Source organism: Lepisma saccharinum, chromosome 3 (genome assembly GCF_977018435.1).
Source record: "Lepisma saccharinum chromosome 3, izLepSacc3.1, whole genome shotgun sequence".
Taxonomy (NCBI): Eukaryota; Metazoa; Arthropoda; class Insecta; order Zygentoma; family Lepismatidae; genus Lepisma; species Lepisma saccharinum.
The window spans coordinates 116,494,566-116,507,615 of record NC_139231.1 but is presented as its reverse complement, the minus strand read 5'-3'; the positions used below and the strand labels follow the sequence as shown (position 1 = coordinate 116,507,615).

The following is a 13,050-nucleotide window of genomic DNA, read 5'->3' as shown; positions in this document are numbered from 1 at the left end:
ACCGTGTATTTTTTTTTCTGAGTTTGGGTAGTAATATTTTTAAGTAGCTACTGCTTCAGCACAATTCATCCGAGTAACATGGTTCATATGTCTTTCTCTTCAGAATAGAACGGGCTTTCAAATGGTACCATGCACATGTGTACATCAAGTATAAAGGGAAATCGGGGATAATTCAGGAAATTTTCCTCCGAAAAATCCCTTTTGGTAACTTCGGGGCCATCTGGACCAGCCCTCGATATAGGTACCCGATTATAATCTACCTTGAAAAATACTATGGTCTATACGTAATGCATCCATCAAGTTCCATTGCAATATCTTCAATAGGTATGAGGGATGAGGGAAAATTTTTTTCGCAATCCTGTTTGACAATAGTATTAGATACTATTAGAAACTCTCAAACTCAAGAACAAACAATAAATTACCAACAGTTCAAATAACGCAACACCAAAAAAAATGTACATAAAGCAACTGACTAAACGGGACACACAAATGAACTCATGTTTGCAATTTGTCAGCATAAAGAAAAAGTTTACTTTCCTCTGAAATACTACTTCTTCCGTTTCTTCTTTGTCGGCACTGAAAATCGTGACTAAATAAAAGGTCGTTGTCTCTTCAATAGCAAAACATATGTTTCACCAACAAAAAACGTATTATTCCGTTCAACACAGGTTACTTCAGTCAGAGATGTTCGCGGGCGTAATATTACGTCCAACACAGAATAAGCTATAGTGACCAAGGGCATAATATTACGTCGAACACAGGGAAGGGGTTAAAAAGAGCCAGTAAATTGGAGATACACAACTCCACCTTCTTCCTAAGGATTAGAATTGGAGATAGATCCATCCGACTCCAATCAGAGCTCTTCAGAGAAGATTATTTAAACAATGAAAACTGCATTGTTAGTTACATTCCTCTGTTGCTCATACGATGCGGTCATTCTTATGAAAAAATATTGATTTTAGAGAAAAAAAATTCTTGCCCAGATATCCCTAAAATAATACAAGTTACCTCAACATATGTTAAGCTAACAAATGTAATAATAGATTGTTTTCACAAAATTAAATATTATCTTCATTTACAATATGAAGGAAATTCTAATATTTAAAATATTTTGTTTCAGGGTGCTCTGTTGTCGCAAGCTGTAGTAGCTGGGACAGGTGGGCGTGTACCAGTGGAAGACCTATCTCATAACTTGCCTGATGTGGATGCTTTGCAAAGTAGGCTCCAATCTTTGCAGGAAATGTATGATAGCAGAAACAAGGTAGGATAAATATACACATAAATATATTTTGTAGTATTTTTTAATTTAGAGGGGCACACATATATTGTGTCATGCTTGGACAGGAAGACGGGAACAATACATTGCCAAGCATGGGTCCAAATTCCACTTAAGGCACACCAGTCACCTGCTTAGAAAATATGCAATCCATATTCTAACATACCACAGTGTATGCAGATAAAAGCTTTGTAAAATACCTGTAATTTAAAATATGGGGCTAAATCATAATGAAATAAATTTAAGAATAAAATACAGGCTCAACCAGAACTTGAACCCAGGTTTTGGCCATACCATGCTATTGCTTTTCCAAATAAGCTACTGAGACAGCCCTAGTTTTGCTTCATTTTTCACTTCCACCGTTTTACCTGTACAGAATTGTCTTGTCATTGTTATCACCAACGGATATGTTACCTTTGAAACACTGATAACATTGACAATGCCTATTTTCTCCTAGCATGCATCTAATGATTTAGCACATGGGATCTACTGTGTAGAAATTTCAACAAAAATATATGCGTAACCTGGTCTCGAACTCGGGCAGACTGAGACACCTGGTCGAGGATGCTGAAAAATCTACACAGTAGATCTCTTGTGTACTAAATCTTGTGGTAATGAAAGATGTAGATCTGCAACTATAAATGACAAAATTTTAAAAAATATATTAGAATATGTAAATTTCAAGATGAAATTTTCTTCAGTCAAACCCCGATTTTATGTTTTTCAGCGACTTGTAAATAAAAAACTCTATATGTGGGAAACGTAAAAAGCAGGAAAGCATAAGAGAGGGGTGAGACTCAAATGTCAGTAAGAAATGACTACATAACTGACTTTTTACGGGGTATATTGTGCCAAAAATGATTTAACAACAGGAAAGAAATATGATAATGAATTTGTAAGGACAAAATTAAGACATGCTGTGAAGTCAATTATGGATTAATGGGACCCACTTTTCGAGGGTAGGGACGCTAGATGACAGCTTCTAAGTGCCACCTATTAGGTTCAGTTTATGTATCTGATCGTGCGAGATCTCAGTTTACTCTGTAAACTGGTAATTAGTTGCTATTTTTAGAAGTCCAGGGTTAATGGGGGGGGGGGGTGATCATTTATAGCTGGATGCCAAGCATCTTTATATACTGTAATCAACGTGTCATGAAGACATGCAGAATGGTTCAAATCCCACTTTGAGTACATATGTATCCAGTCCCGATTAGCCCAACAGCATGAAGTGAACAAAACAAGCTTTGTCAAACTTACACAATTTTAGACGTCGCAATCAATTACACTGGTCAACAATGATTTTGTTAAATGAATAATTTTGACTGATTCTTATGTTTTTTGGTGTGCTGATTCTGAATATGAAGTTAGAATTTCTCTATCGGGCTCCATTTTTTATACCGTGTTTATATATTTTTCTCCTTGTAGCCCATTTTAACCATTAAGCTCTATTACAGTAGCAAAAATAGAAGCATTATGAGTTCCAAAACATGAATGAGAGTGATTTGCTTTGCTTAAAAATGTTTCTGCACAATCCAATCACTGATGACAACAATGATAAAATACTGGTTTATTACCATCAGGATAAACAGCATTTGGTAACATTCAGTTAAAATCCAGTTCTCTTATGTTTGTGACATAAATAAGTTTGTTGGCTCTAATTTGCGCATATTTTGTTATATACAGTGTGTATATATTTAAAAATGCCTCATAGGTGTGTTAACCACCCAAACAATTTTTGTTATATTTGCTGTGAGTCAGTGGCAAGTCCAGAAGCAACAGTTGGGTTCAGTCGAGTGCCTCACCTTACCCAGAAGCTTTTCTAACCTACACTTGCACTGTTTTATGTAAACAATTTATCGTACCTTAAAAAGGAAACAAGCTGACTTCCATGTTCTAGAGATTAGAGTATTGTTTCACAAAAATAGATGTCCAGGCCTGGAGTAGATGTTTTATTTTTGTGTGAAAAGAAAAACATGTGATTATAATATTAGATTCGGTCTTTACAGATTTATTGAACATGGATATTTTTGTGGAGCATAAATATTTATTTCTTGAACCTGTTTCGATTATTCTCTCAAGGGGTCTTGGCTTCGATCCTATTTTGTGGCACATTGCACCATTGTTAGGATCCAAATTTAAACTGTTGAGATTGACCTATCTGAGGATAAAATTGTTTTAAATCAAACTTTGAAAAATTTTCTCGACATTAAATCTATGATAAAATAATATTTGGGCCTTCAAAAACATTAGGCATAATAATATATCCTAAAGCCTGCAAACAAGAAGAAAGGAAAAGTTTTTACAAACAAGTCCCCTCCTCTTTTTTTCGTTCCCGTCAACTAGGAAGGATTCCGTAAATGTGTTGGCAAAGAAGCGAATGGTGATCGAGTCTCGTTGCCAATTTTCCACTTGCATTTTTATGGAGGGGAAGGGCAAACAAAGACACCTCAGTCACACACATTGTGTCCAAACTCTAGGGAAGGCAGCATTTAGATAGAATCGGTTTGGCAACAGTGGGCCTGCGGCAGAAGGATTGGCCCGTTTCATCTTCACAGGGAATGCAAGAAGTGCCGTTTTCCCTTCCTTTCCCTCAAGGGAGGTATGACAAATGAAACTTGTGCACCTCTTCCCCCTCCCCTCCTCTCCTGGGAACCATACCTCTTCCCTCCCTCCTCTAGTAGGAAAACCTAATTTTTGGAAGTTCAAGGTTGCGTGGTGAATGTGAAAGCAAGAAAAACGAGGGAGAAGGGAGAGGAGGGAGAAGTCAACAAATTTCAACCAAACTTGGTACACACATGACTGATATACAATCTGGAAAGAAATACTGTGCGGTAAAAGATCCCTGGCACCCCTAGGGGGGGTGGGAAGGGGGTGACATGTAAAAATAATCCAAAACTACCGATATTAGTGTGGAATCCATAACTTTCGCGGTAGCTAAAATGAATAGTGACACCCCCAATGCCATTCAATTTATTTATTCTTACTCCTGGAGGTGAAACTAAAAATGTTGTTTACTATCAAGTTTTGAGTTCAATTAATATTATAGTGAATTTGTAAAAGATTTTACTTTATAATTTGTATCTGTACTTATACTTTTAAATACCTGTAAATAAAATTAGTTACATTTTACACTATAGTTAGAATTGATTATTTTCCTGTCTAATAGAAGATTGGGATAAATAAATACCCGGGTAGTGCCAGGTAATCAGCTAGTATTTTTATATGTAGAAACTTTAAAAATATTCTGAACTACTTTGAACTGTAATAATTTTTGAGTGTTGGTATTGGTGGAAGTGGTTTATGTGTCAGTTCAAAGGTGTATCAACAGAACCCCAGTAAATTGTTTTCCTGTTGCTTTCAGCTTGTTAAACTCATGGGTGATCCAGATGGTGAAGTAACAGATCAAGCGACTCTTCAAGATAAGCTTCAAGAATTGCAAGAGAAAAAGCATCACATGGATATACTCGTACAGCAGTTAAATGAATTAACTGGTGGCGATGCTGGAAATGGTTAGTATAAGTAGGGGCATTCTATTTTCACTGGTGGGACACTTGGACTACATTTTTGATATTAAGTAACTATTCTACTGATAGTTAAGCAACATTTTTCTGTGCAATGAAATATGAAACTTAACACTGTTGATGCAACAAAACTACCCTTAAAATACAGATTTGTAGCTACAAGTGAGCAATTTTGTGTCATGGGTAGGTCAGACAAAGAACTGCCTCTGCACTTAATGATAAATTTATTTTAATTTCTGTGAATTGTCAAATGATGAAAGTTAAATTATTTAAGACAAAAAGGTAAGGTAAATGACCTTTGAATATTCTAGTAGAGTTGAGTGGGACACAATAGAAAACGCAAGTAATACATAAACCTAAAATAAACAAATAATTGAAGGGCTCAGGTGTAGAACATGGTAAGTGACATTTTGGTTATTTTTGAGTTAAAAAGTAAAATGTGTCATCCTTCAATTTTCGAGTGAAACTGCCCTATCATACAATTTGCATTGGACTCGGTGAAGCCTTCTGAAATCGGTAAACATAACAAGAAAACAATTTATATATATAGTTTCTAATAACCTTTTTTCTTAATGAACTCCGAAATCAACAAAATTTCACTTACCATGTTTTACACCCAAGCTAACTAAATTATGTATAATACTTAAATTTTTATCCAAAAGACAATTTTAGATTGTTCACCCACATGATATGATATAGTTACAGAATTGCATTTGATTTTTAAAATTGAGGTTCAGGGACATTGATTGATTGAATTGCTTTATTTGACTTCGCTTTTGTGCCACTTTTGGCTATTTTGCGAAGATGGGGATGAGTGGTGATGTGATGAAATTGACGAATGGACACTCATAAACATCCATGCCCAGGATGGAATTCAAACCCGTGACCCCTGGCATTGTAATGCCACAGGGGCCAGCAAGACTCGGGGACACTTTCACATGGAATGCCCCATAGGCATTTATGTTGAGCGTCAAAAGGTTTGACTTTAACTCTTCAAACCATGTGTACACTATATATTCTGTCATATTTGGCAATATTTTCCAAATATTTCAGTGAGAACTTCAAGTAAAATGTTCAGACTATTATCTGGTTTAATTAAGATCTTTTTCGCCATGGATCATGGTGGCTTGTAAAACAAATTTCTTAATCATAATTAATAGAATAATTTGTTCAGAGTGCCTTTTGAAACCAAATACTTGATCTCTTTTTGTAAGTACATGTATGTTCCTCTTTGGTGTATCCTGTATCCAAGTAGGAATACCACTCTTCCATGGAAAGAAACAAACTGTGTAACAGTCTGTTAATCAACAACCTAGTCAGTTAATAAATAATTCACACAGTACAATTTTGAGTACCCATATAAAAATTGAAATGAAAGAAAACCTTTGGTTTTAACAATATTCTTGAATACCGTGGTTTTAAAATTTGTGCTACTTACTTAACTTTTGCTTGAGACCTCTTGGACAATAGTATGAAGCAAAGCATTAAAGAGAATAAGTGTGTACTATTTTACATGGAAATTTAACCTTTAGGTGCCCAATCGTCTCGATCGAGATGCTCTTAGGTAACCCTCGGGTGCCCGATCATCTCAATCGAGATGCTTTGTCAAGGTCGTAGTTTTTACGTTTTAACTTCGCTATTTTTGGCTAGAATTCCGATTTTCTTTTTTCAAATTGATGTTAAGACATTATTTAACAGAAATGATTGATGCACTCTCGTTACATTGGTCATACGATAATAATGCAAATATTTTTGTGTTCCTTACATGCCAGCGATAATTTCCATGTGCATGTCCACACTGTCATGTACTTTTTCCTTGGTGGGAGGGGGGAAATCCCCATTTTTTTCCCGAAATTTTAGAATTTGGGGGTTCTAACCTCCCCCCACCACATATATGCCGAATTTGCATGAATTTTTATATAGTCTGAATCTCTGGTACATTCCGCATACAACGGTATATCATTCATCTCTCTAGGACAATTAGCCTCCGATCTACACTCAATTAATTGAAACTCTGCATTTTGCTAAAAATTGGCTCTGGCACCAAGGGGGTTACCTGTGAAAATGGCCTTGGGCTTTTAAAGGATGAGTGAAAAAAATGCAGGCTCGTCTAGGACTTGATCTCAGGTCTTCGACATACTGTGCCATTACTCCATTGACTGAGCTGCTGAGTACATCTCCTGTGTATGCCAAATCATGAAGATAAGATATAGTTCCGTGCTGGGAGTTACTAACAGGGTTGTTAGGCATCTGGAAAATCTGGAAAACAGGGAAATGTCAGAGAATTTGTCAGGGAGAAATCAGTGAAATGTCGGGGACTTTTGCAGATCGTTTGGAATTTACATGCATTTTGCAGTCTGCAAGAGAAAAAGTTGCAAAATGAACAAGCAGTTCACTTCCACTTCTGGATTTGGTTCTTGTGATTCCATTCCCAAAAAAGATTCAGTTTAGATACTTGTTTCTTTCGTTCTTATGATTCTGTCTTGTGCAAAATTATGGTTCCTTCGAATTTCTGTAATAAATTTTCACTTTTATAATACTAGATATTAGAAAGAATATCAAAGTTGGCATTTCCTATAGAATTCCTATATGCATCAAACATTTCTCCAGATGCTGTGTACTTATAAATGTAAGTAAAAAACAGCATTTTCTACGACACTATAAATCATAAATCCACCAGAAAATGAAAAATTGTGTATGGTTTATGAACTTTTTCTGTTGTTTTTGTATTGTGAAGATCTGTTAGGGTGAAGTAATGTACCTCTGTTAGCTTAGCCTGAAGAGTAGATGCATGTGATTGTAGCACCCAATACATTTGATGCTGATTGTAATTTTACATTTTACTCATCTAGTTTTCACGTATTCTTGTGTGTGTAGAATGAAATGTGCTAAAATAAGTTGTGAAAGTGAATATTCATAATAATTAATGGATTACATATTTAATTGAAAAAACACAAGGTTCAAATGCAAAAATCATGATGATAAAAAAATTTCATTTTTGGACTGGAAAACCTGGAAATGTCAGGGAAATTCATAATCCAAAATTCATAGCAACCCTGCACCATCGACATCATCAGTTTTTCAAGGGGAACACGTTCCGTTGCAGTATCACTGACAGACAATTCCTCAAGGAAAAAAATCAGAGATTCAATGATCTAGTTTCCATTTATTATTTCTTATACAAATATTATGATGTCACAGAAATTACAATGAACTGGCAGTAAATATGCTAGGGATGGACCGAAATGAAATTTTGGCCAATACCGATAAATTACGGACAAAATTTACTGATACTGATAACCGATATTCTACCGATCCAATAGAAAATTCCAAATGTTCCTTCAAGAATCTCAATATTTCATTAATCTCCTTAATAAGTGTATGTTACCAGATTACTGCAGTGCTAAATAAACTGCATATTTAGACTTTTATTCATAATTGGGAAATGAGGAACGCGGTAGTAGATAAATACAGAGAAACTAGTACTCACTTTATCCGCAGAACTGTTTTTTCTTTGTTCTATTAATTCCAGTAGGCACTGCCACCATCCGTGTTGGAACTTACTGTACTGTTGTTTGGCATGCTTCTGTTGTTGTTAGTTCTCTGGCTGCCGCTAGGTGCGCTGTTGTCAACTGTTTGTCTGCGTCCATGTTGTCTGCTATTTCCCGGCGTTAACTGTTGTAGTAGGGGGATCCAAGTGTGGTGTGCCTGTCTGCTATTGATGTTTGGCTCATGTGGGAAGTGCATTGTGACATGTTTCCTTGATTTTGTTGTCTACGAATGTGTGAGCGGTGTGGTTGTACACCAAAATCAGTACAAGAACAGTACAATAAGTTCCAACAAGGATGGTGGCAGTTGCCACTGGAATTAATAGAACAGAGAAAAAACAGTTTTGCGGATAAAGTAAGTTCTAGTTTCTCTGTATTTATTTTGAAATTTATCTTCGAAAAAACTAGGGCACGTAGATTATATGTTTATAAATGTAAAATTTTAACAAAATGTCAATATTAAAGTGAATTATAAGATATTTATTTAGATATATTGGATCGGTAAAATTATTGGTAATTTTACTGATAAACGGGTACAGCAATATGCCTGTATCGGCCGATACCCATATAATACTGATTAAACTGTGGCATCCCTAACATACAACAATGCAAAATTGGGAATGTGAAGGGTGAATTTTTTTTTTAATTTAATCTTTGAAAGTTTAACATTTCCTTTGATCGCTTTTCTTATGTAAAATAATTAACTCTTGGGAGACCAGTTTCTGGTCAAAGTCCCACATGTACATGAATTACTATTTAAAGTTTGATTAATTAAAAATAATTTGCATACTGCTCATTTGTACCATCTGATGATGCTGTATACAGTGGAACCCCAATTTTATGTTCCCAGATTTTACATTTCCTGCCTTATACACTCAATGTTGATGGTTCCAACACAGCAAAATGTTGTAAAAATTTCCTCCATTTTACATTTCTCACATTTTAAGTTTTTTCAGCTTAGTCCCCTGAAAAACGTAAAATTCAGGTTCCACTGTGTTTTGGATATGCTTCAGTACATTGTGTTGTTTACTCATAGTTTCCTTTTAACACAAAGTTAGGTCTAATGTTCCAAACTGGAAATTTGTGAATTGTTACTCGAATGATGTGATTATATTTTGAATTGCTCAAACTATTTTTTATTAGTGCATTAGAACCCATTTTCTTCTGTTCGTAAAATTTCCTTAATTATTATTATTATTTTAGCCACACACCTGTGAAAAATGTATAAATGTAATTTCAACATATTTGCGATTACTAGGGGCATGCATATTTTGTTTTTGACTAAAACAAAATATGAAATAACACATTGTAATGTTTATTTTTCATGTTTCTGAAATGTGTGAGGTACATTTTCCTACCCTGTTTTGTCACGAAATAATGCGAAATGAACTGCAAAATGCGAAATAGACTCTTAAACACGAAATTTATAGTTTATTTACAGACACGACACTTTCTGAAGTCAGAACTAACCTGTGAGTTATGCATTTCACGGAAAAGTGATTAATTCTGCTATAAATATTTGAGAAGCAAAAATGAACCCCTTTAAACAAGAATAAACTTAATTTCTGGTAACAACGTAAATGTGTTATTAGAAGGTATATGTTTGTGTAGAAAGTGCAGTTTTTAAATCAAATTTTGTATTATATTCACAATTTTAAAACCAAAATGTCATTTTATATACTGTTTTTTCACTGCTATAACAGCAAAATTTTATGTTATTTATTGCTTTTGAACCCGAAATTGACTCTGTTTTTGTACTAAAATTTTGCTTTTTTATTTACCAAAAATATGTGCCTCTAGCGATTACATTTCCAGGTAACAGATATACACTTAAAATTGTGAATGCTTATGTGATTGTTGTGATTTGTAAATTTGCAAAGCTGATACTTGGCTGTATTTATTACAGAGGTGCAGATTCAGGATGACAAGCAGCAGAATGAAATTGGTGGGGAACCAGAGGACGAAGTCGAGTTTCGAGGAATGTCTGAGAAGGTGGAAGAGCTTAACAGAATGAAAGCACGGCTAGCTCAGCTGCAGAAAATAATGGCTCAAGTAAATCCAGGTGAACAACAGCAAAATCAGGTATGGAAATTTGACTAATGTGAGTTACAGATATCTTTAGAGATTTGTATGTGAATGTAGTTTCTTGAATTTGTCAAAAGCATGCATCATAAACACATTTTCATGCTTTGAGAGCTGATGTTTCATTCATTTCACCAAGCCGATTGTTGTAATTGTTAAATAGAGAAATCAAACTACTTATTGTAATGAATCTTACCAAAGAAGGGTGGGGCAATCCATGATCAGTAACTACCTGGGTACATCTTTTTTTCATCTTTGACACTGAATGTTGATATATTTTTTTTTAACTGTTTTTGTCAACTTTGATTTATTTATATACAAATGGTTTTGATGCTTCAAACATACATCAAGAACTACGTTAGTTATACAGTTTGAAATGTCAAGGCTGTATTTATTGTTTAAATGTATATCAAATGTAGCTCTTGAAGACAATGCACATTTGAAGCAATGTTATGTCAAGATGAAATCAAAGTGTACTACAGGAAGGAACTGTGTTAACGCATGTAAACAAATCAAAGTTCTAGGTTTTCCTTGAAGATTTGCTACCCACTTTTGATGATGAAAAAGAATATAGTGTTACTTTAAGTGGTTTTTATTTTCTTTTCTTGCAACGTTTTGTTCTCCTTTCCCAGAACTTGATCGTCTCACACACACAACCTTAAATGACTAGTAAGGTACACATGACAGAAGTGTAAAGTGACTAGTCATGTAAAGTTGTGTGCGTGACTTGAGAAAGTTATGGAAAGCAGGACAAGACATCGCAAGAAATTGAAATGAAAAACACCATGTAACAGTATATTATTTTTCTTCAAATCAAAGTTCATAACACTATGTTAACGTGGATAATTAAAAGAAATTACTCTTTGCACCTATATGATATTAAGATTTCTTAATTCTTTTTTTTTTGTTTGTTAATTTTTGTGCTAATAATCTTGACAGTCAAAACACTTTACATTGAAGTCGATAACATCTAGTGACAAATGAGAAGAAATAACAAAGAGATGCAAAGTAATCTAACACAGTTATTTTCAGTGGTTTTTATTTTATTTTATCTGTGACGTTTTGTTCTGGTATCCCAGAACTTTTTCAAGCTACACTAAGATATACATACAATAACACAACCTCACATGGCTAGTCACTCTACACTTCTAAGGGATAACTGTGTGTTCTTATTTCCTCCTAGGTAAATGGGTTTTTCCTTGCAGGTGTTACAGCTGGCCGTTTCTCCCCCTCCTTTCCATCCTGTAACCTACTCTTCTTGTCTTCCCTCCCCTGAATTCTGGTGGCACTGACCTTCCATTTCTCCTTTAACTCATCTGCAGAAAATTGAAGGTGGCTCAGGAAACTTAACCAACTTACTCTCCACACATGCTTTTTTTTAATCAGTTCCACCCATTTCATTCCAATTTCCCCTTCGTTTTTGTTTATTTTCTCTCCCCTGTTTATTCATATGTGCTTTGTTTCTGCCACTTTTCTCTCTATTTTATTTTCCCTCTTTTCCATCATTTGTACCTTCTTAATCTTACTGTGTTAGATTATTTTGCATCTAAAAAAATTGGTTATGCGAACCTTTAAGAACATAAATAATGAAGAGGCTCTGGCATTCAAATATTTTTTTGTTCTGAATCATCAATTACCCATCTTGGAAGTGATGAATTACAATATCGAATTTGTTGCCAGAAATTTTGCCAATTCCATGATGCAATTCTGCCATTGTGCTGAAGTTTTTACGAGAGACATATGTGTAGTTCAAATACTCTGGCTGTGAAGCAAAATTCATCACAACCGTACATTAAATAGGTAGAGCAATAATTTGTGTTTCTCATGGAATTTCTCTCATTCTACAAATTCTTACAATATCAGTTATTGATAGTGGTAAGTAGCCAACCTTTGTAGCGGAGTGGTTAACACATCGTGCTACGACCCAGCCTGGGCATGAGTGTTCTTTAGGAGTATCCATTCATCAGTTTCATCATATCATCACTCATCCTTGTCTTTGCTATTAGCCAAAAGTGGCAGGAAAGTTAAGTAAAATATACTAAATCATCATAGTGGTAAGCATTATATCAGGTCCATTCCTACCAGACAGTAATTATTGCTTGATAGTATTTATTAAATGCTCCATTCCACAATTCTGTTATTCTTTAAATACATTTCTAAATGTCTCAGTCGGTAACAAGTCTGACTACCATGCTAAAGGTCCCGGGTTTGATCTCCGACCGGTTCAAATCCGGGAACTTTTCTAACGTTGGAAGCGGCCCCAGCACCCACCCAGCTTCGAATGATATGGGTACCTGGGGGAAATCCTAGGGGGTAAAGGCAGTCAGGAGCGTGATGCTGATCATATCACCCCCACTCATGACCGGATCAAGAAAGTGTGGGGCGTTACCCCCACACCCCCTATACGCCTTCATGCCATGGTTCTAAGCACAAGGGAGCACTTTACTTTACTTTTTAAATATTATATGTAGCTTCCTTTCCTCCCTATCAAGAAACTTGATTTGAATGTACTCTGTTTATATTAATATGGATTTGTCTTATCTGCTTTTACTATTCTGTGGCTTATGACTTGCTTAATACTTTCTTAAAAAGTATGTTGTCAGTAATGCATTTTCTTTTATTT

General features: G+C 35.1%; 1 protein-coding gene across 4 annotated transcripts in view; it reads left to right on the top strand.

Annotated features, from left to right (window-relative positions):
• Nucleotides 1–13,050, top strand: part of cmb (combover) — a 103,212-nt gene that overhangs the window by 32,166 nt on the left and 57,996 nt on the right. For all 4 annotated transcript variants that reach the window (XM_083119238.1, XM_083119240.1, XM_083119237.1 and 1 more), the window contains 3 exons: nucleotides 1,121–1,261; nucleotides 4,638–4,785; nucleotides 10,252–10,427. In XM_083119238.1, coding sequence (XP_082975364.1) covers nucleotides 1,121–1,261; nucleotides 4,638–4,785; nucleotides 10,252–10,427 — 465 coding nt within the window. The remainder of the gene's footprint in view (nucleotides 1–1,120; nucleotides 1,262–4,637; nucleotides 4,786–10,251; nucleotides 10,428–13,050) is intronic.